The sequence below is a fragment of the Dendrobium catenatum genome, unplaced genomic scaffold (assembly GCF_001605985.2).
Source record: "Dendrobium catenatum unplaced genomic scaffold, ASM160598v2 fragScaff_scaffold_1220, whole genome shotgun sequence".
In the NCBI taxonomy this organism is placed as follows: domain Eukaryota; kingdom Viridiplantae; phylum Streptophyta; class Magnoliopsida; order Asparagales; family Orchidaceae; genus Dendrobium; species Dendrobium catenatum.
In genome coordinates this window covers 4,914,512-4,938,041 of record NW_021319682.1, presented here as the reverse complement: position 1 = coordinate 4,938,041, position 23,530 = coordinate 4,914,512, and the positions used below count along the sequence as shown (strand labels likewise).

Sequence of the window (23,530 nt, the reverse complement as noted above, 5' to 3'; positions counted from 1 at the left end):
TTGATCTAAAGTGGTCAAACTAGGTCAATTAACAAATTTAGTGAATATCGGGTCCATTTCATCTAAATATAGCAGCTCCGCTTGCCATATTTTAAAGCACAATTTCTCTAAATGTTTCAAGGTTCATTCTGAGTTCAGGCATCATAAATTTCAGACAAAAGACCTTCCATCTAATGCTCACAATGATCCTCCTACTTCTTTGGAAGAAATTTCTCCCTCTTCAGTTCAAGTCTACTCCCAAAACTTTGAGCCAATTTCATATTCTCTTGTACAATAGGTCAATTAACAAATTTAGTGAATATCGGGTCCATTTCATCTAAATATCGCAGCTCCGCTTGCCATATTTTAAAGCACAAATTCTCTAAATGTTTCAAGGTTCATTCTGAGTTCAGGCATCATAAATTTCAGACAAAAGACCTTCCATCTAATGCTCACAATGATCCTCCTTTTTTTTCCGCTGGCAATTCTTTGTATTGGCCTTTTTTGTACTCCTATCATTAACTATTAAATATATTTTCATATAAAAATAATAATATTATTAGTGGAGAGCTTCTTAAACCTTGTTTTAGTCCCCGTATGGATTATACTATACTTTCCATTAAACCTATATGAAATATAGATTGGTTAAACACCACTTCCAAAATCAATCCTTCTGCAAATATCTTTAGAGTATTCATCAAACCATCAAAAAAAATTATGGAGATTAAAGAAGGATTGTTCTTCTACTCCTTAAGATCATTAGCATTCAGAGCAAGGATTGCTAAAACCTTTAATCTCAATTTTTTATCATTTTTAATTTCAAAGCAATAGTCTTGCATGAGGAATTCAATAAAAAAGGAAATCATTGTAAACATCAAAACTTATTTCCAAGTTACACCTCAAACATAGTTAAATTTATACATAATACAATATTTATAGAAGTTTCATAATCCAAAATCAAAAGAAAAATTAACATGAAGTAGGCAGGGGGCAATGGATGTGGTTTGGTTTTGAGCTAATTTGGTTCCTTGTTTAGACTTGGTTGTCTCGAGTTAGCTGCTACTTTTGGTGTGCTGCTGTGTTTTTCTACTAAACTTAGCTCATTATGATAATTAAAAGCCCTTTTCAGCTCATAAATGCATGTCCTGGTTCATTCCCCCTCTCTCACTCTGTTGGCCTTTAAGTTTCTTCCGCCTGGCTCCAGTCCCATGGCTGGCTATTCCTGTTCCCCGTGGTTACCTGTTCATGTCCCCTGTGTGGTCCCTTCGGCTGCTGTTCCAGGTGTTGCTTGTTTGTCTGTTGGCTTTCCTTTTTTGGTTGATTCGGCTAGAGGTGATTGACAACTCCCCTATCTGATTTTCGTTTTTTCCTCTTGATCGACGGTCTCTCTATCTAAGAAAAAGAAACCTTGCTCCGCACCTCGTTTGAGTAGTACTTTACGATTCAGACTAGTTTCCGTGGGTAGATCGGTAGGCTAGGCCGCCTCTTGTTGTTCTTCTTTCTATATAGATATGTTGAAGATAGTCAATATGGTATGAACTACTTAGTCTTATTGGATGGATGTCTTCCATATAGTAAATCTTACTCTTATCCAACTCGTCAATTGCATTGAACCTTTCCTGGGGGGTTGTTTGGCTACCTCTTTTCTCTTATAAATATGTGATGTTTTGAGAGAATGTAATAAAGGATGATATGAAGTAATTTTTGGAATAGAAAACCTGCGGGTTTCTTCTTGGGAAAGCTTGCGAGCTTGTTCAATTTCTCTTCTCCTCTCTTGGATTTCATCTTGGGCTTCTTACCTACTTCTTCTCTCCACAAATTTCCACTCCACTTGTATCTTTCTTCTCAAGCTATTGGAGGAGTTGGTTGGCCAGTTTGGTAGCATTTTCCGGAGGAGTTTTGTGGTGGATGTTGGCCAAGTAGCTGTGGTGGACCCTTGGTTTGCATGTCCTTAAGCGCTTCTTTTATTTTGCCTACTATTTCGTTGCATGTGAGGTGACCGCTAGTCAGTTGTTATAATGGTAGCTTATTTTATTTTGAATTTAGTTTTTGATTTGACTAGCTTTCGTTTGTTTGGAGGTTTGTTTGATGTTGGCTTTCTAAATTTTGAATCTAGAAAAGTTTTACTAGCCCTCGTGTTATCCCTTTTGATTTTTCTATCTAGTTGTTTGCATCAAGTTTGGTATCATAGTCTAGGTTAACATATTCTTAGGTTATTTGTGTCTTTTTTTTTAAGTATTAAAAAAATGGAAAACCATGAAGACGTTGAGTTAGTTGTGGGTGAAAATCAACTAGGAAATCTTGAATTCCAAATAGATGGATTCCACCGCAAAGAGATTCAACTGATCCACTTCAAAACGAATTATACAAACTTCATATGAAGATGCAATTGCGTCAGGAAAAATACGAAAAGAAAAAGCAAAATCTACTGGCCAAATTCAAGCAAGAAAGAGAACTGATCTTGAAGAAGTATGATGCTTAGATTCAAGACTCATATGCAACGCCTTCGTCTTGTCAGGAACGTACTCAAGCATCCTCATCATGAGATGAGCCCTTTCAACCGGGGAAGAATTTGATGTAAGCAGGGGGGCAATGGATGTGGCTTGGTTTTGGGCTGATTTGGTTCCTTGTTTGGGCTTGGCTGTCTCGGGTTAGCTGCTCCTTTTGGTGTGCTACTATGTTCTTCTATTAAACTCAGCTTATTATGATAATTAAAAGCCCTTTTCAGCTCATAAATGCTAGTCCTGGCTCATTTCCCCTCTCCCTCTCTATTGGCCTTTCGGTTTCTTCCGCCTAGCTCCTGTCCCGTGGTTGGCTATTCCTGTTTCCCGTGGTTGTCTGTTCATGTCCCCTACGTGATCCCTTCGGCTGCTATTTCAGGCGTTGCTTGTTGGTCTTTTGGCTCCCCTTTTTTGGTTGGTTCGGCTAGAGGTGATTGGGGTTGTTTGGCTACCTCTTTTCTCCTATAAATATGTGATGTTTTGAGAGCATGTAACAGAGGATGATATGAAGTAATTTTTGGAAAAAAAAACCTGCGGGTTTCTTCTTGGGAAAGCTTGCATGCTTGTTCCATTTCTCTTCTCCTCTCTTCGATTTCATTTTGGGCTTCTTACCTATTTCTTCTCCCCACAAGTTTCCACTCCACTTGTATCGTTCTTCTCAAGCTACTGGAGGTGTTGGTTGGCAGGTTTGGTAGCATTTTCCAGAGGAGTTTTGTGATGGATGTTGGTCCAAGTAGCTGTGGTGGACCCTTGGTTTGCTTGTCCATAAGCACTTCTTTTATTTTATCTACTATTTCGTTGCATGTGAGGTGACCGCTAGTCGGTTGTTCTAAGGGTAGCTTGTTTTATTTTTAATTTAGTTTTTGTTTTATCTAGCTTTTGTTTGTTTTGAGGTTTGTGACGTTGGCTTTCTAAATTTTGAATCGAGAAAAGTTTTACTAGCCCTTGTGTTATCCATTTTTGTTTTTCTATCTAGTTGTTTGCATCAAGTTTGGTATCAGAGCCTAGGTTAGCATATCCTAGGTTGGTGTGTGAGTTTTTTTTTAAGTATTTTAAAAAATATCAATCCAAATTGATGCAATCAAAATATTGCAAAAATAGAAAAACTAGTGTCTTCATTTAAAACAAAACATCACTACATCATACAACTTAAAATAAAGGACACAATGATGCAGGCAAAAAATTGGGAAGGGCCCCAAATTTTTGCGAGCAAATGATTCTCTTCCTATAAAATAGAAATGACACAAAAGAACATAAAATACAACTTTTTATAATAAAAGATGACTCTTACAAACTTATATAATTAAAACAAACATCTTAAAACTCTTGACAAACATAAAACACCTAAAGAAGCTTTGCCAAATGTCGAGAAGAAGGATACAGGTGAGGTGGATACTTGCGGGAATAAGAATGAGATTAGAAGCCAAGACGAAGTATAGCTCGCAAGCTATAGAGAGGAGAAAAAGGTGAAGGACATAGCTCGCAAGCAATTCCAAAGAACGAAGAAAAACCTCTCAGGTTTTTATCCAAAAATCACAGTATAACCTCCATCCTTTTTTATCTCAAACCAACTCTATTTTATAAACAAAAGAAGGTAGACAAATAGCCATAACACCTCCAACCAAACCCAATCAAATTTGGGGAAATAAAAGGCCAAAAGTCACCAAATGGAAGACCAAAAGACAGCAAAACAGCAGCATGAATTCTACACAAAAAAACAGGGAAACAGTCCACAAAAAAAACACCAGCAGGCCACGAAAAACCAGCCAGCAAAGGATCCGAAGAGCCAGCACAAGAGACAAGGCAGCAGGCACGGGAAACCAGCCAGCAAGGGAAAACCGAGAGGGAGAACCAGGAGAACTTCAACAAACAGCAGAAACCGAAAAGGCAAAGGGAAAGGGGAAGAGAACCGGCCATGGGGGGAAAGAACCAAGGAGGGGGAAACCAAGGAGTCAAAAGCAAGGGGAATGAACCTAATTAAAGCCAAATTATGAGCTGAAACATAAGTCATAGCAGCTTCCAAAAACCATCCAAAAACTGAGAAGCCAAGCTCAAACCGAGAGGCACCCAGCAGCCCAAGAGCCAAGGCTCACCCCCCCCCCCCCCCACCCCCTTGCCTACATCAGATTCTCCCCCACTTAAAAATACTCATCTCCTGATGAGGAAGCTTTAAATTTCTTCTGAGGAGGCAATGATTGAACCTTAAGCTCTTGAATTTGGCCTTCATATTTCTTCAAGATCTTCTCACGTTCTTGCTTGAATTGGTCTTGTAACAGTTTCTTTTTCATGTACCACTCCGTACACAAATGCATCTTCACTTAGAGCTTGTATAGCTCATTCTGCAGGAGATCTGTCGAATCACCTTCTGTTGGAACCCATATGTCCATCGAAAGAGGGACGTCAAGATCTTATGGCTTGCATTCTTCCACTGGATCACTATTTTTGTGATTTTCCATTTTTCTAAAAAAGACTCAACAAAACTTAAATCAATTGACACCACAGACTCACATGACACACACGACAACTGGTATGACTCACCAAGACTCACTCGACAAACCGGGATTTTCTAACCTGCTCTGATACCAAATTGATGCAGGCAAAAAATTGAGAAGAGCCCCAAATTTTTGCGAGCAAATGATTCTCTTCCCAGAAAATAGAAATGACACAAAAGAACATAAAATACAACTTTTTATAATAAAAGATGACTCTTACAAACTTATATAATTAAAACAAACATCTTAAAACTCTTGACAAACATAAAACACTTAAAAAAGTTTTGCCAAACGTCGAGAAGAAGGATACAGGTGAGGTGGATACTTGCAGGAAGAATAATGAGATTAGAAGCCAAGACGAAGTATAACTCGCAAGCTATAGAGAGGAGAAAAAGGTGAAAGACAGCTCACAAGCAATTCCAAAGAACGAAGAAAAACCTCTCAGGTTTTTCTCCAAAAATCACAGTATAACCTCCATCCTTTTTTTATCCCAAAACAACTCTACTTTATAGGCAAAAGAAGGTAGAAAAACAGCCATAACACCTCCAACCAAACCCAATCAAATTTGGGTAAATGAAAAGCCAAAAGTCACCAAATGGAAGACCAAAAGACAGCAAAACAGCAGCAGGAATTCTGCACATAAAAACAGGGAAACAGTCCACAGAAAACCCACCAGAAGACCACGGGAAACCAGCCAACAAAGGATCCGAAGAGCCAGCACAAGAGACAAGGCAGCAGGCACTGGAAACCAGCCAACAAGGGAAAACCGAGAGGGAGAACCAGGGGAACATCAACAGACAGCAGAAACCGAAAAGGCAAAGGGAAAGGGGAAGAGAACCGGGCCATGGGGGGAAAGAACCAAGGAGGGGGAAACCAAGGAGTCAAAGGCAAGGGGAATGAACCTAATTAAAGCCAAATTATGAGTTGAAACATAAGTAGAAGCTCATTAATGAGCTGACTTAAGAAGAAACTTATAAAATTAAATCCCAACTTGTTTTGACCCCCCCCCCTGCCTACATCACATAATAATACCAAATGACTCACAAAACCTAATAATAACAAATAAAAGGACAAACAACACGTTTTAAACTTGTATATATTTTAGAATATAAAAACAACACCTAAACCGCTTTTCTTTAATTGAGAAGAAAGATACAAATGGGGTGGTCACTTGCGGAGAGAATAAATAGATAAGAAGCCTGAGACGAAATTATAGAAGAATGAGAAGACGAAGAGGCATAGCTCTCAAGCTATCCAAAAACCCTCAGGTTTTCTTTCCAAAAATCCTTATCAAAATCCTCTTTTACATGCTCTCAAAACATCACATATTTATAGGAGAAAAGAGGTAGACAAACAACCTCAATCACCTCCAGCCGAACAAACCCAAAAAAAGGAGCCAATAGACCAACAGGCAACGCCAGGAACAAAGGCCGAAAGGACCACACAGGGGACAGGAACGGGCAACCACGGGGAATAGGAACAGCCAGCCACGGGACAGGAGCCAGGCGGAAGAAACCTGAAAGGCCAACAGAGAGGGAGAGGGGGAATGAACCAGGACATGCATTTATGAGCTGAATAAAGGTTAATCTTATTCATAATGTTAACAATAAAGGTAGCTTAGATGATAGAATAATTAGAAATGTAGAATGGATCTAAAACTAGTTAATCATACCAAATAGGTTGATATTTTAGTAATCATAATAAAGAAGGTGATCAAGATTCAACGGAAACGTCAAGTCAATCTACCAAAGCGGATATCAACTATATGTCTCCATCATATGGAAGTTCATTGGCCATAAAATATCACAAGAGAAAGGTATGAGTACCCAAGAGGACAACAACATAATGGCTCAAGATGATGCAAAATGGGATGCTTCTTTAAGTATATTTATAATTATCTGAAAGTTATTTTTTATTTATAATGAAGAAATTTGATTTTGCCCTGATAGTATTGAACCTTTCCATGCTTGTATATAATTAGAATTGTTCATGGTCATTATTTATTAGATTGTTAAACAATTATTATCCATAATTATGCCTTCAGTATGTATTGCATTATGAAATGATGAACTGGTATTTCGATTCACTTATTCTCTCCCCTCCTCTCTCCCATGGTTTTCCCTTCTCTATCACATGACTAACTTCCTCTCTCTTCCATCCTATCCACCCAAAAACCCCAACTCTTTCCTAATTATATTGGGTTCTCTCAATTAGCCTAATATCTCTACCTCTCTATCTCTAAAAATATGATGAAGCTATGAATCCCAAAGAAATTTCATGGCTCCCACATTCTTGCATGTGTACTTAGGAGATCCCACTCTTTGTATCAAAAACATTGATGAGAATGACCATTCTCTCTCTATCGAAGAAAACAAGGGGAGTTGAAGGAGCAATTCCATATATTTCAATTGATCGCCTAATTAGGGTTTTTAGGAACAAAAAAATGTTAGATTTTAGTATCAAAGTAATCAACATCTACATTAATTGATATCAAATTCAAATGCTCATACATAACCAAAGGATTTGTGCATCAAAAGAGGGATTTCCCTCCATATTTATATTTGTAATCAAAGCTTCAGATTAAATGTATTGGTGTTTCAGATATCAAGACAACTTGAAGTATAGACTTTGGGAACATGCACCTCCTTTGCATTCAAATTTGAAAGGGAGTAGTTTGTATATCCATCGTCTTGAATCCCAGATCCAAATCAAGTATAGTTTCAAAACATACTGGTATCAATTTTGGATAAATTGATTCTCTTATATGATTACTATTTGGCTTACAATATCAATGGATTCGTTTTTAACGCATGAAGAACTCCAAAGTATGACAGTAGAAAAAAAAATGTCGTAAATCTAAATATACTAATAACCATTCCAAACGAGAACAACACACATGGATGTTCAAGCACGACTTATGTAGAGATAAACTTTGTTCAATTGTGAGATCAAACAATAACATAAAAGATAAAAGTAAAGCACGATGTGGATATGTGTTTCAACCATGATGATCTTCAAATCATAGAAAACAAAGCCGAAAAAATCGCAAAACCCTCGACCAAATGTAAAGTTCTGGATTCAAATATAGGGCAGGTAATGCTAAAAAAGGGAACGTACCCAGATCCCAAACTTGCAACTTTATATTATTGTATTGGACGGTTTCCACGTTGAATCCAATCGCTAACCAGTAAGAAAACACGATAAAATTACAAGAGTCAGCACACCTTAAATTGCAACAATTATGCAATGCAACTGAGAATATAGGATAAATTCATATACATACTTGGGATCGTAGAGACGACCTCACCCATTTGTAGCCGATCTGTATAAATAAAACATTAATCTAGAAAAAACAAAATCCGGGAATGATTAAGATATAGAATTGAGAGTGAGAAGTACACAGTATAGTAGTTTTCCCGGCATTGTCGAGGCCAAGCACAAGGATTCGAGCCTCACGGTTACCGAAAATGGACGAGAGCATCCGAGTAAACAGTATGCCCATAGCTGAAAATCGAGGAGCGGATCCTGCGGCTCGGATCCCCAACAGTCCACTCCGAATTTGGGCCAAACCCTAATCACTAACAACGAGATAAAATTCCCGAAGAAACTACTAAAGCAGATCAAAAGGGGAAGAATCAAAGGAGGGTATAAGGGAGATGGAGATAGGGGACGACCTAGCAGGTACAAAAAGAAGTGCGATGGTAGCTCAGCCTAATAGGCTTCCAGTTTTCCTCTTTCTGAAGCATTCGTGTGGGGAACCGATATATCAGTTGAAATAATAATGATAGTTATAAAAAAAAATTCATTTATTATTTTTTTAAGCAGTTAAAATTTTTATTTTAATCTTTTTTTTTTCAAATTATAAATGTAAGCCATAGAAATATTTTTGTTTGGGACGGCTTTCGTATTATTTCTTAAAGCAATTTTTTAGTATAAAATTTTAATTTTTATACTAAAATGTTGCATCAAAAAGCAGTAAAAATGTAGGCTTCGTTTGGGACGGCTTTTTTACTGCTTCTTGAAGCAATTTTTATACTAAAAAGTTGCTTCAAGAAGCAATAAAAAAGCCGTCCCAAATGAAGCCATAATCCCAAATGGAGCATATGCCTTTATTTAGGATAGCTTACTTACTATTTTCAAAAGTTATTTCTTAGTACAAAAAATTTTTGAACTCAAAATTTTATATTATAAAACTGCTTTAAAAAATAGAAAGAAATCTGTCACAAATTAAGCCTAAGCCTTTTATTTCAAAGCCTTTGAGAAGCTCTTGGTTGTGATCCCTTAGAAGACTTATTCAAAGGGTTAGGGTTAATGCATTATTTTATTTGAATATTCTCTATGCTTTGCTTCATCTTATTTTGTATTTTGTTCCAACCTATTTTCCATTTTGTTCAAACTTAATGTTTGATCATTAGCCTCAAAAAGAGCTCAACCAAGATTCATACCTTGATTATCAGTTTTAATTTTATTTGAACCTTGTTTGAAATGAGCTGATACTAGCATGTGTACGTTTTCTTATCAATGCATTTAATTATGAGAGCTATCATTCACAACTTGTGTGTGTGATCGTTGTTGGGCGACATTAGTCGAGAGATCATAATCAGATGATAGTGATATGCAATTGTGGTTAGGAGATTGTAGTCAATGATGGTGTTCGATGTATTATAGAAAGACCATTATGATGGTCAGCACGTGGCGTTCAAGCGATGATGGTCTACAGGCAGTTGCTAGGTGACAAAGATCTTGTCATAACTCGATCTGATACCACATAAGTCATACCGTGCCCGATCGTGATAAGAACCACAAAATATCTCGTTGGAGAAGCACTGAGGAATACTAAACTTCTAATTTAAACACACCACCGAGCCATAACTGAACATAGAATAAAGTGGAATACCATAGCCTAATATCAACTACTCATCTTGCTCCTTACCATTTCTCGACCTAAAAATGGGAGTGATAGCATGAGTAAGCTGACATGGCTCAGTAGGTCATCGTAGCCTAAAACATAAAATCAAAGGCTTAAACCAACAAGATTGAAAATATTGTATTGTAATAACAAACTAAAGTATTGTATAAAAAACTTTCAAAATTTTACAATATGCATTTAAATCCCTAAAATCTACTAAAAAACACATGCAAGCCTTCATATGCGCACAAAACGCTCTTAGATATGAGCAAAAGAGTTTAAATGTACAAATTTAATATATTACCTGACGTTCAATCGAGTAAGACCGTTTTGAACAAAACTCTTAATATGAAGGTCTCACAAAACTGATGGTAGGAGTCGGGCAATGTTAGTCCAATGACAAAGTTCAAGTAGTAGTAGCATAATCATATCGATCAAACCATGATAGCTGGGTGGTGGCGATCTTATAATTGTGTTCGAATGAAATTTTAGGAATCTTTAAATATATGAGCCCTCAATTCTTCTTCTTTTTTCCACATCATCTTGATAATGATGATCTATTTATAATTTTTTTAAGTGCATGTTTTGTAAATTTAGTCAACATTTTCAAAGCACTCCATAATATAACCCATATTCACATATCATTCTTTCATCATTTATTTGTTTTAATGATGTTATAATTGAGTGATACTATGCTTGTTGGATTTTTCTTATTGAGACACTCATTATGATTATAATTATACAAAGTTTATAGATCATTTGGTCTTATTATTAATTTCAGGAAGTTTTCAACATTTTAGTGCTTGATATAAGCTTATTTGGGTTTGGATTAGATCAATTTTATATTCAGAAGTTTGGGCCTCAAGTGGTGGTTCGGCAGAAGTCCGGGCATTATGTGGTTGTCTGACAAATGTTCGGGCCTCAGATGGTGGTCCAATGGAAGTCCGGGTCTAAGGTGGTGGTTCGGCGGAAGTCCGGGCCTCAGGTTGTTGTCCGGCGGAGCAATGATGTCAGGTGGTGGTCTGGCGGAAAATTGGGCCTCAGGTGGTGGTCTGGTGGAGCGTAAGGCCTCAGGTGGTGGCCTGGTGGAGCGTAGGGCCTCACGTGGTGACCTGGTGGAGCACAGGGCCTGAAGTGGTGGTCTGGCGGAGCAACGACGTTAGGCGGTGGTCCGGCGGAAGTTTGGACCTCAGGTGGTGGCCTGGTGGAGTACATGGCCTCAAATGGTGGTTTGGCGGAGGTAAGGGCCTTAAGTGGTGGTCTGGCTAAGCAACGATGTTAGGCGGTGGACCGACGGAAGTCCGGGACTCAAGTGGTGGTCCAGCGGAGGTGAGGGCCTCAAGTTGTGGTCTGACGGAGCAACGACGTCAGACGGTCGTCCAGCGGAAGTTCATGCCTCAAGTGGTGACATGGTGGAGCATAGGACCTCAAGTGGTGGCCTGGTAGAGCACAGGGCCTCAAGTTGTGGTCCAGCGGAGCAACGACGTTAGGCGGTGGTCTCGTGGAAGTTTAGGCCTCAGGTGGTGTCCTGGTGGAGTACATGGCCTCAAGTGGTGGTCTGGTGGAGCAACAACGTCAGGCGGTGGTCCGAAGAAGTTCGGGCTTCAAGTGGTGGTCCGGCGAAGGTGAGGGCCTCAAGTGGTGGTCCGACGGAGGTGAGGGCCTCAAGTGGTGGTCTAGCAGAGGTGAGGGCCTCAAGAGGTGGTTCGACTGAGCAACGACGTCAGGCGGTGGTCCGGCGGAAGTCCGGGTCTCAAGTGGTGGTCCAGCGGAGGTGAGTGCCTCAAGTTGTGGTACAGCGGATGTGAGGGCCTCAAGTGGTGGTCCGGCGAGATTCGGGCGGTGGTCGAGGAGGAGCTTTTTCCTTCTCTTCCTTCTCTTCTCTTCTTCTCTTCTTGCTTCGATCCCCCTTCAAGAGAAATGAGTGATCTATTTATAGATTTCTGGAGTGACATGACCCGTAAATAGATGAGAGATCAAGGGTAAATGGGGAGTGGTTGGATGGATGGCCGATGTTGAATCCCTTGATCATGGATCGTTTGATGGACATTTGAATGTCTTAGTGATGTCGGGATCTTGGGCTCGTTGGATTCGTCTCGTGGATCCGCTCGATTCGACTATAAGCACGTCACGTTTGGTAATCCAAATTGTGGTTCGAACCTTCCAACAGTGCTTCGAGTCCTTGATTTGGACTCATTTAAGCTCGGGGTCGAATTTGGTGTCGTTGAGTTCATATTTCTGAGATGCTCAATTCGGCTATAAGTTTGCTGAAATCGGAGTTCGAATGGTCCCATTTTTAATTTTGGAAGTTTCCAACTTGATTTTGCATCGAGATTCGTGCCCGATCAACATATTTTTTGAAGACATATCACTATTATTAAAAGAAAATTCCAATATGCTTCGCACATTTTTTTTTTTTGTGCTAGATAATACATCGTTTTATATGGTCAGTGCTAATAATTTTTTTGGTCTTTCTATGTTGGTAAATCTTGGTGCAGGAAGATGGAAAGAAAACCATACAACTAAGACCAAACTCTTTGTTTGAGTATGACAAAAATATAATATCTCCCTTTTTTGCCTATAAAGAGGTTCGGTTTTTAATGCTGAACTGGAACCAATTTACACAGCAATGATTTCTAACGATGTCCTCAGGTTGGACCTGTCATCGTTGGATTGGACAAAAATATAAACTACTACAAACTCTTGTAAGATCTTTATCATTTCCATGCATAGTAGTTTCGTTATAATGAAACTGTCAAACTAGAACCTTTATGGACACATAAAAAGAGTTTAGGGTAATCACAATGGGAAGTTTTTGCTAATTACTTTATAGCAAACCAAAAACAAATGTTGATACTTATATTGAACAGATATTGTAAGGATTATGGCATTATACTTGATATATCATCAAAAAAATTATCTTGATCAAACACGAATCCAGAGGAAAAATTAGGTTGGAAGCTTCAAAAATTAAATCTGGGACCATCTAAACTCCAATTTTAGCAAACTTAATAGTTCAACTGAGCGCCTCATAAATACGAACCCAACTACACCAAATTCAACTCAATCCGAGCCCAAAATAGTTCAAATCAAAGACCCGAAGCACATTTGGAAGGTTCAATCCATAATTTGGATTACTAAACAATTTCCAAATATGACATGTTTATAGTCGAATCGAGCGGCTCGACAAGACGAATCCAAAGAGCCAAAGATTGTCGAATTCTGATATCTTTAGAGCCTTCAAATGCCTGATAAACAGTTCACGATCAAGACATTCAACATCGGCCGTCCATTCAAACCACTCCCAATTTACCCCCGATCTTCCTCCTATTTACTAGCTATGCCATCATCAGAAAACTATAAATAGCCCCTCATTTTCCTTAAGGGGGGACCCAAACAAGAAGAGAAAGAGAAGAAGAGAAAAGAAGTAGAGAAGGAAGATAAGGAATAAGCTCCTCCTCGACCACCGTCGGAGTTCCTCCTGACTTTCAAGTGACGCCAGAATTCCGTCCGACCTCCAAGTGACGTTGCAGTTCCTCCTAACTTTCAAATGACGTCGAAATTCAGTCCGACCTCCAAGTGACGTTGGAGTTTCTCCCGACTTTCAAGTGACGTCGGAGTTCTGTCTGACCTCCAAGTGACGACGGAGTTCCTCCCGACTTCCAAGTGACGCTATAACTTTGTCTAAGTACCGACAGACACCAGTTTTCTATTTGATCGCCAACTAACGCTAGCATTATGATATCCGTTTGCAACTAAATTTCATTCTAAGAGTTGATTATTGTAATCTATTCGTTCTAAATTTTAAGGACGAGACAGTTTCTTGTCAATCAAGCAAACACTAGTGGAATTCTTTCAACTGGGCGTGACCCCGTGGTTTTTCCCTTTCTAGGGTTTTCCACGTAAAAATTCTGGTGTTTTATTTCTCTTCTGTTTTGTGTGCTGAATATCCATACAACGCTGAGAAGAAAAATTCTAACTCTATCGCCACGTATATTCTAGCCCGCAACAATACTTAACAAGTTTTGTGATGTTTTGCTTGGTTTGTTCTACCTCACCCATTTGTTCTACCTCACCCATTCGTGAGTATTAGCTTAATTTGGTTTTAATAATTATGTTCATAAAAATAGTTATTGTCAATTCCAAGCCCAAATTAAGAAGGTTGGGTGTTGATATTTGGTTGACAACCAAGCTTAAAACTCATGCAAAAAATAACAAAAAGAATCTAAATTAAAAATTTTCTAATGCTAGAAGTCTCACAGTAAGTGTAACGAGCAAAGAAAAAGTTCTTCTTTTGATGATTTTTATACATTAGGCTTGATATTATTGCAAGATATCTTGCAAGCAGAAAACCTTGAAGGAAGCTCAAAAATGGAGTCAATGTCCTTATGAGTGCTTATGGTCTTTCTTTTGCCTATATCTTTTAGCTCAATTGTGTTACTTATGGTCATAACGATTTATGAAGTGCCATCAAAAGAGGTTGGAGTGTCAGGGAATTGACAATCACTTTCTTGTCAAGCATATAGTTATTTTTACTTTCAAATGATCTCTCATCAGTTAGGACGTGACACATGTTCTCTAATTCATGCTTTAGCCGCAAAAAGACACCGCAAACAAACAACTATCATTGGGGCCTTTTGATTAGATAGTTTCGTTGCAAAATTGTATAATTAATTTACAGTCATGGCCTGAGCCTATAACTTCTCACTAGCTTAAAAATCCTTGAGAAGTGAATCATTGGGTGGCTGGGTGCACTTAATAGGACAAAAAACTCTCAATTAGCTAAAGTCAATTTAAATTTGTCCCCTTAGATATATATCACCCTAGATTTATAAGGTTTCTTGGATGCTACAAACTATGATTACTGATAAGACTTCTTCTATTAAGTTGGGTTGATTAACTTTGTTGACAAAGTAGATCAAAGTTCTAAACAAATCAGGAGGACTTAACCATGAGATATTGATCGAATTTGTCATCATTCTCCCCATCATCTATTTGAAATTACAGTTATAAAATTTCCAATCCTAAGCTAAATTTACTACTTTTATACGTTAAGTAGTTAGCAACTAATGACTAGCTTTAATCAAAAGCGCTCTCTCGTGATCAAGAGGGATAATAAACCATAGGAACTTATGCCTATAAGAAACTCGGAATCAGATCATGAAGTCATAACAAAATGAGACAAAATCTCTGGGTAGTATCGAACCAACAGAACCATGGTAGCCCACGCACTTGCAAATAACACAGATGCATAATTATGCATAGTTATTTGCATCTTCACAAATTGTGTTTTCTTTTAAATGTGTGATTATTTGTAGAGAATCCTATGCTTAAATACTTGGTGAAAAATTGGAGCTCTTCAGCTTTGAATATTCACTAAAATCTCCAAGTTACATATGCATCAATTCTCTTAGGAGAAATGCCTTCTGGAAAACTTTAGCTTGTTTGATTGTAACTGGAATGACTTTGTACCTGTCAGGTGGCATAATTTCTTTTACGGTTAACAAATTTTTTATTTCTGGTAGGTATGCTACTCTTTGTATTCGGCAAATTATTGTGTCCGGTGTCCGGATTCGTCCGGACACCAATAAAAACACGCCACGTCACTCAAAAATACTGAGGCCTAGTGCATCCGGGTGAGGTGGTATAATACTCAAAATCTTGTCAAAGTAAGCATATGATTTTCTCAAAATCTTATCCTACTATCGCCCACAAAAAATTAAAATGTCAAATTTAATTTCATTAAATTCTATTTTAAATTCTAAGCATTTTGATATAATAGTATACATGTATTCAGTTAATAGCTTAAAAATAGGTAATTAACATTTATTTAAATGTTTATCATCATAAATGATTAACCGTTAATCAATTTTAAGTTAATTATTAATTGTAGTCACTTTCCACTGACATTAGCTTTTCCACTAAGAGCAGCATGCAACCGTTGATTTGATCCTGCGACTAGTATTGTGAGCATTTAGTTAGTGGAATGTTAGAATATTATATTAGTAGTATATCAGCCCGTAGCACTCATCCCTTTTATTCCTCTCATCCATCCATCATCGGGATCACTGGAAGCCGCTGAAGGCCGCAGGTAAGAGGAAAAAAAAATGCTCTTGCTGGACTCTTTTGTGGAGGATAAATGCAGCACGTACAACACATAAAGATGAGGAAACCAGTGCTGTTGTGGAGGATAAAGTCCAAGTAAGGAAAATAGTGATTATTGAAATAACTATTGGCTGAAATCTGTAGTTGCTAAAAGGAATTCAGTAATGTTCACTGAAATTTATATTGCTGAAATGGTGAGGGTTGCATGGTTGAAATCTGTATTGCTGAAATGGTGTTGCTGTAATAAATGGTTGCTGAAATCTATGTTTTTGTGCTGAAAGCAGTGATTGCAAAGAGAAGAATAAATGTTGCTATTATAGAATTGTTGCAGTAGTTGTAAAAAATAAAAAGAAATCAGTAAGGTGAAGATTGGAAATTCAGAAAATAATAAAGAAATAAAAAGGAATGGAACTATAGAGAGGAAGAAGGGAGTACAAGGTGAGATTTTAGGTTGAATGTGTTCATTTCAGGTAAACCATTAAGAATTTTCATATAAGTTTGTGTTATTTTTATATGCATGCATGCATACAATAATACTTATGTTTTAGGTTGTATATAAGAGGAAAAGAGACAAAGGCACTGTAAGAGAACAAATTTTCCCGACTTCCCTAGAAGACGAGGTGAGATACCAAACGATGCATAGAAAATAATGAAATTTTATACAATTGCAAATGCATATCTGTTATATTTATGAAGCATTATTTCAAATTATTTCACTTTGTTTATATATGCGAATTCTTGATATGATTATGAAATTGGACATGAGAATGAAAGAGTATAAAGCTATTTAAGTCATATATGGGGGATAAGCCCGCACAAGTAAATGCGAAAGACCTGACAAGGTAAGCATACACTCTCAATTCTAGAAGTTGGGAATTAAGACCCAACCCTGAATGAGAGAGCAGCTTTAATTCTAAAAGTTGGGAATCTAGACCCAACCTTGAATAGGAAAGCTGAAAAAGGGTGCAGAAGCTTATAGCCATTATATGACTTGTTTAAAGATGTTGAACAATGAATAAGATGGAAAGTAATTATGCATCTCTTATGACCAGTATATAATTTACTTTTTAAATTAATGGTTAGCAATGTTGTTATTATTTCTTATACATTGTTTGTGTATTTCATTGGGTTATACCTCATTAGCAGTGGTTGTACTGCATGAAAGGGGAAGGAGCCCATAGGGCACTAAGGGGGTGACTGTTCAACTGTAAGCTATACAAAGACTTTTGGGTATGTAAGTAAAGTTTAAACGTTTTAGTAGAGCTCTGTATTTACATTGTTTATAATTGATGTTACGGTTGAAAATGACTCTGAGAGAAACGGAATGAATGAAGGCAATAAGTCTAGGGAACTTCAAGATATTGTGCATTTGATCTCACAAGTGGTAAATAAAATGACATATATGGTCAACAAAAAAAAATAAATCAAGACCAAATATCTACTATCTCGCATAGGTGACTTATTTGATCAGTTAGCAGGTGCCACATTATTTTTTTTTAGAATTGATTTGAGGTCAGGATATCATCAAGTGAAGGTGCAAGAAGTAAATATAAGTCAGTTATCTTTTGAGACTAGATATGGTCATTTTGAATTTGTCGTAATGCCATTCTATTTTTATGGATATGATGAATCAGTTTTTTTAAAAAAAAAAAGTATATATACCATTTTGTGATTATTTTATTTGATGATATTCTGATATACTCAAAGACTGATGATGAGCATGCTGAGGATTTAAGAGTAGTTTTGGAAGCATTGAGGAAAAATTCGTTGTATTCAAAATATTCAAAATTTGACTTTTGGCTGAGTATAATCTTTTTGGGCATATTATCAGTGGTGAAGAAATTTCAATAGATCCACAGAAGGTGAAAGCAATTGTGGAATGACCTATACCAAAGAGTGTTATAAATGTTCGCAAGTTCTTAGGATTAGAGGGATACTATTGGAGGTTTGTTAAAAGATTCTCACAAATTGCTATGCTATTGTCCAAGATTATGAGAAAAGCTGTTAAATTTGAATAACTGCATAATGTGAGAAAAGATTTCAGGCATTCAAGATGCATCACTAAAACACTAGTGTTGACCCTTTAATCAGGAATAGAAGGATTTCAGATTTACAATAATACGTCTTTGAAGGGTTTAGGATGTGTTCTAGTGCATATAAGAAAGTAATTATATATTCATCGAGATAGTTGAAGCCATATGAAAGAAATTATCTTGCTCATGATCTAGAGCTGGCTATAGTGGTATTTGTACTGAAGATTTGGAGGCGTTACCTGTATGGGGTAAGATGCGAAATCTTTACTGATCATCAAAGCCTAAAATATATTTTCACAAAACGAAGTAAATCTGAGGCAAAAAAAAAAATGGTCGGAGCCAATTAAGAACTATGATGTTGATATTCAGTATTGTCCTGGCATAACTAACATTTTGGCCGGTGCCTTGAGTCGTAAATCCATAAGAATGATGTATTAGATGATTACTCAAGAGGTTCAGTTGATCAAGGAGATGAAAAATTTGTAATTGGAGGTTAAAATTTTAAAAATGTGGAATGCTTACATCAGATGATAGTAAAATCAACCTTAACCATTTGTATTAAAGAGGCTCAAAAGGTTGATAATGAGTATCCAAAGTAAATGAAGTAGGTTCAATTAGAGAAAAGACTAGATCTTTCTGTTGATGCTAATAAAATCATTAAGCATAAATCTCAATTACGGTTGCCCGATGATCGAGAGTTGAAAAAAAAATTGCAAGAAGCTCATCATTCTAGCTACCCAATTCATTCAGGCAGTACCAATAAAGATTTGAAATTAATTTTTTAGGTGGCCACATATGAAGAAAGATGTTGATGAATATGTTTCTAGGTGGGACGCATGTCAAATTGTGAGAGCCAAAAAAAAATCAACGACTTATTGGATTACTACAATCATTATATATCCCTGAGTGGAAGTGGGAAGAGATTACAATGAATTTTGTTATGTTATTCCTCTGATCCAGATAGGTTATGACACCATAAGAAACACTTTATGGTAGAAAGTACAGAACCCTCTTAACTTGGGTTGAAGTATATAAAAAAAAAAACTAATGAGCCCAGGGCTAGTTGATGAATTAACAGAGAAAAACAGATTAATCAAAGACGGATTGGAACTTTCTTAGGATCGCCAGCAAAAATATTATGACCCTAAACACATAGTAATAGACTATGAAGTTTGTGACTTTGTATTTTTTTAAGAAAGCAGGCAAATTGAGTCCTAGGTATATAGCACATTTTGGAGTTATTGAAAGGATTGAGAGAGTTGCTTATAGACTTGCTCTTGAAGCTAACATATCAAATATTCATAACGGTTTTCATGTATTACTATTGACGAAAAGGGTTAAGGATTTCCACCAAAGAATTTCACTTGATGAAATTGATCTACAAAAGAAACTGATTTACATTGAAGATCCAGAGAGAATAATATACTTTGATACTAAATAGCTCAAAACTCGTTAGAACTCTTATGGTAAAGTGAAATAAAACATGAATCATAAAAGATATTAGATTGAAATTCTCTCAGTTATATGATGATCTCCAAGGCAATGAATTTCGAGGACGAAATTTCAATGAAGATGGGTGTATTATAATACTCAAAATCTTGTCAAAGTAAGCATATGATTTTCTCAAAATCTTATCCTACTATCGGCCACACAAAAAAATGTCAAATTTAATTTCATTAAATTCTATTTTAAATTCTAAGCATTTTGATATAATAGTATACATGTATTCAGTTAATAGCTTAAAAATAGGTAATTAACATTTATTTAAATGTTTATCATCATAAATGATTAACCGTTAATCAATTTTAAGTTAATTATTAATTGTAGTCACTTTCCACTGACATTAGTTTTTCCACTAAGAGCAGCATGCAACCGTTGATTTGATCCTGCGGCTAGTATTGAGAGCATTTAGTTAGTGGAATGTTAGGATATTATATTAGTAGTATATCAGCCCGTAGCACTCATCCCTTTTATTCCTCTCATCCATTCATCATCGGGATCACTGGAAGCCGCTGAAGGCCGCAGGTAAGAGGAAAAAAAAAGAGAAAAAGCTCTTGCTGGACTCTTTTGTGGAGGATAAATGCAGCACGTACAACACATAAAGATGAGGAAACCAGTGCTGTTGTAGAGGATAAAGTCCAAGTACGGAAAATAGTGATTATTGAAATAACTATTGGCTGAATGTTGAAGTATTAGGAGAGTCTAAATATATTTCTTTCCTTCTCTATTATACCCCAGTTTGATTGTTTGAGGGTGAGCCAAACTGGGGTGTGACAGGTGGCGCCTCTGGATTGGATGTCTGCATGTCAGGTGACCGGACACAATAATTTGCCTTGTATTCGTGAGAACCCGGGTGCCTTTTTATTGCTACCAATCGTGATACTGTTGGACATTTCACGGGTGTACAGGAATGGCTAGGTTCTTCCTCACTAAACTTGCAAGGAAAAATTATTATATGATTATTTAGGTAAATTGTCCCTCTCCATCTATTTTTCAGTCTTTATTATAAGGGTTTTTAGGCAATTGCCTCTCCCTAAAAGTTTTAAAATACTATAATCTTTAGGAAATTGCCCCAACACAATTAAACACATTATGTAGAGATGTTATTGTTATGGAATCAAAATTATCCTTACAACCAAAATTTGTAAAGAAAGACCAACAATATCCTTACAATAAAAAATCAAAAGAGAAATATCCTTACAAAGAGAAATGGTAAAGAAAATTCAAAAATATCCTTTCAATCAAAATTTGTTTCGAGGGCGCTGTCCCTTTGGACCCCCTATAGATCTGCGAAGCATGCAACGATCAAGGATATGAACAAATAGGGGTTAAGGGGCAGCGCCTCCGGAACAAATTTTTGTTTTAAAGATATTTATGATAAAAAAATCTCTATAGTTTTCCTTATTAGTTTGCCCCCCTGAAAATTGAACTTTTATTACGTCCTCTGACCGGATGTAGCTCTACGTTCGGTCAGAGGATTGTTACTCGGTTTTTGCTCGGTATTTGATCGATATTATTATGTATTCTTTGATAATAACGAGGAATACCGCTACGTGAAGATCAATACCGAGTAATACCGAGCAATACTGAGTAATCCCAAAAAATACCGAGTTTTTCTAGAAAAAACCCGGTATTTTTTGGGATTACTAGGTATTGCTTGGTATTTTGTCTTCACATAATAGCATTTCTCGTTATTGTTGGTATTGTTCAGTATTTGCTTGGTATTTCTTGTTTTGTGCCTGCGATCTTAGTGCCGGCCGAACGTAGCTCTACGTACGTTCACCGGACCAAATAAAAGTTCCTGAAAATTAAGGCTGGTCCCCCCCTGCTTGTATCATCCATTAGTTTAATATGAAATTCCAGTTTCATGACATTGGTTTGATACAATTGTAGGTGCGGGATGTATGGTTGCTGCTATATGTGAATCAGTGCAAAAGGAGCCCGTTATTGTCGGAAAACCGTCGACTTTCATGATGGACTTCTTATTAGAGAGGTATTTCACATGTAGATGTGCTAATTTCGTTATTTTGATGGAAATTTCTCGTTAGTTTATGGTACTTGGAAAAGCCGAAATAAAGTGTATACCGATCCAGGGGAAATTATTGGGTTCGGACATCGGACACATCTTACCGTTCGGTACTTCACAGTACCGAGCATACTGAGCTCGGTACTTAGAAGTACCAAGCTCGGTACTTCTAAGTACCGAGTTGAGGATGATGTGACGCATTTTTATTGGCTCCGGACGGCGTCCGGTGTTCGAACCCAATAATTTCCCCCAATGATCCAGGGCCAGTCTGGGATTTTGTGGGAGGGAATTTTATAGCAATTCTAACAAAAATTAGCAGTTAGTGAGTTACTGTGTGCTCGAGCAATTTTAAAAAACAAATGTTTTGGTTGACCTGCGTGGCATTAGGCGTACTATAGAATACAATAAGACATTTTTTTTTTCACATTATTGTTCTGTCTAAGGCTTCGTTTGGGACAGCTTTTTTCTGCTTCTTAAAGCAGCCTCCTAGTACAAAAATTTTAATTTTTATACTAGAAAGCTGCTTTAAGAAGCAATAAGAAAACCGTCCCAAACGAAGCCTAGGAGTTGAAAGGCCTTCTTGATGAACATAATTTGGGTCATATCCTGACTCAAATTCGAGCAGGATGAATTTGAAATCTATCGGATTTATTAAATATTTTTGGATTTATTTTGAGAGGAATGTATTTGTTGCTATTGCAATAAATATCATTATGATCCTGGAGATTTTTCAGAGAAATTTACGGCCTTAAGGTTTTGTTTGAGATAGCTTTCTTATCGTTTTCTAAAATAAATTTTTATTACAATTTTTTTATTAAAATATTACTTTATAAAACAATAAGAAAGCTATGGAGCGGCTTTTTATTGCTTCTTAAAGCGGCTTTCTAGTAAAAAATAAAAAAAAATACTAAAAAACTACTTTAACGACTTTCTTACTGCTTCTTAAAACAACCTTTTATTACAAAAGTTAAATTTTTTGCACTTAAAAGCTGCTTTAAGTAGTAAAAAAATCGTCTCAAACGAAACTTTAATCTGTTAAGCATATTACACTCATCGCACAACAACTTAAATGACTACAAAGTTCATTTTAATGAAATTTATTTCAAATATCTTAACCTAGATTTTGCTCCTTGATGGTCTTACTATTGATGATCTGCCGGTATCAGATTGATATTTCCAAAATGTGCATGATTGGTGATAGATTAGCCACTGACACTCTTTGGAAAAAATGCCGGTTGCAAGGCATTACTAGCTCTCTCAGGTCTGTAACATTTTTACCCATAGATCCCATACAATCTGATTTTGCTCTGCTAAGTAAAGCAGAAAAGCTACTTATTTTTCAATAATATAACCATTAAATTTGTTTTGTTCTGGCAAGGCACACTACAGTATCAAGATTAATGGATCAGTTGAACAGCATCCAACCAGATTATTATTGTTGTGTCCAGAAATATTCGCGACGATAGAGAAAAATGAAGTTTAGCGTCTTAGCATTGTACGAAGATCCAGCACGCAAGCATAAAGAGAGAGATCAAGACACCCGATCTTTTTTTTACGTGGAAAACCTGAAGAGGGAAAAACCACGGGGCCTCGTCCAGGTGAAAATATTCCACAAAACGAGTGAATTACAAGGGTTGACCCGTCCCTTGATTTAGAGGTGGTCAGATTACAGTAATTTGAAGAGCTAGTCAAAGGACCGATGACGGTTGGACAAAAATCCGACGAGTTTTGTGCAGAAGTTTGGCTGACAATGAACGATCCGATAAAGGTCTGGCGGTGAATGGCGGCCAGACGGTGGTCCGGCGATGGTCGGGCTGAAGTCCAATGGCGATCGGAGACTGGGCGGTGGTTCGGCGATGGTCGGCGACCGGGCAGTGGTTCGACGAAGGTCGGGCAGAAGTCCAGCGACGGCCGGACGTCGGTCCGGCGATGGTCGGCGGCCGGGCGGTGGTTCGACGAAGGTCAGGCAGAAGTCCGGCGACGAC

General features: G+C 37.2%; 3 protein-coding genes across 4 annotated transcripts in view; 2 read left to right on the top strand and 1 right to left on the bottom strand.

The window, feature by feature from the left end:
- Positions 1-8,749, bottom strand: part of LOC110101238 (ADP-ribosylation factor 3) — a 28,234-nt gene extending 19,485 nt beyond the window's left edge. The window contains exons 1-4 of one of the 2 annotated variants that reach the window (XM_020829044.2): positions 8,647-8,749; positions 8,372-8,543; positions 8,256-8,294; positions 8,090-8,152 (exon numbers count right to left, since the gene is read on the bottom strand). In XM_020829044.2, coding sequence (XP_020684703.1) covers positions 8,090-8,152; positions 8,256-8,294; positions 8,372-8,474 — 205 coding nt within the window. In that variant the 5' untranslated portion in view covers positions 8,475-8,543; positions 8,647-8,749. Of the gene's footprint in view, positions 1-8,089; positions 8,153-8,255; positions 8,295-8,371 lie in introns of both variants that reach the window. The other variant, XM_020829043.2, reaches the window with a different exon arrangement.
- A 2,541-nt stretch (positions 8,750-11,290) lies between these two features.
- LOC110101225 (phosphoglycolate phosphatase 2-like) lies at positions 11,291-21,694 on the top strand. Its single transcript, XM_020829026.1, has 7 exons — positions 11,291-11,323; positions 12,380-12,439; positions 12,534-12,586; positions 15,407-15,444; positions 20,366-20,437; positions 21,413-21,512; positions 21,613-21,694. The coding sequence occupies exons 1-7, from the start codon at positions 11,291-11,293 to the stop codon at positions 21,692-21,694; spliced, it is 438 nt and encodes a 145-aa protein (XP_020684685.1).
- Positions 21,695-23,325: 1,631 nt separating this feature from the next.
- The window catches only part of LOC110101224 (vacuolar-processing enzyme-like), a 3,933-nt gene continuing 3,728 nt past the window's right edge, over positions 23,326-23,530 (top strand). Inside the window, exon 1 of the mRNA XM_028699126.1 lies at positions 23,326-23,506. Within this exon, the coding sequence (XP_028554959.1) occupies positions 23,326-23,506 (181 nt within the window). The remainder of the gene's footprint in view (positions 23,507-23,530) is intronic.

Excerpts from the sequence above, each read along its gene's own strand:
- LOC110101225 (XM_020829026.1), top strand. The coding sequence starts at position 11,291 with ATGGTGGAGCATAGGACCTCAAGTGGTGGCCTG. Across the intron at positions 12,587-15,406 it reads ATAAACTACTACAAACTCTT|GTATGCTACTCTTTGTATTC; the intron begins GTAAGATCTTTA and ends TATTTCTGGTAG. Across the intron at positions 15,445-20,365 it reads TCGGCAAATTATTGTGTCCG|AACCCGGGTGCCTTTTTATT; the intron begins GTGTCCGGATTC and ends TGTATTCGTGAG.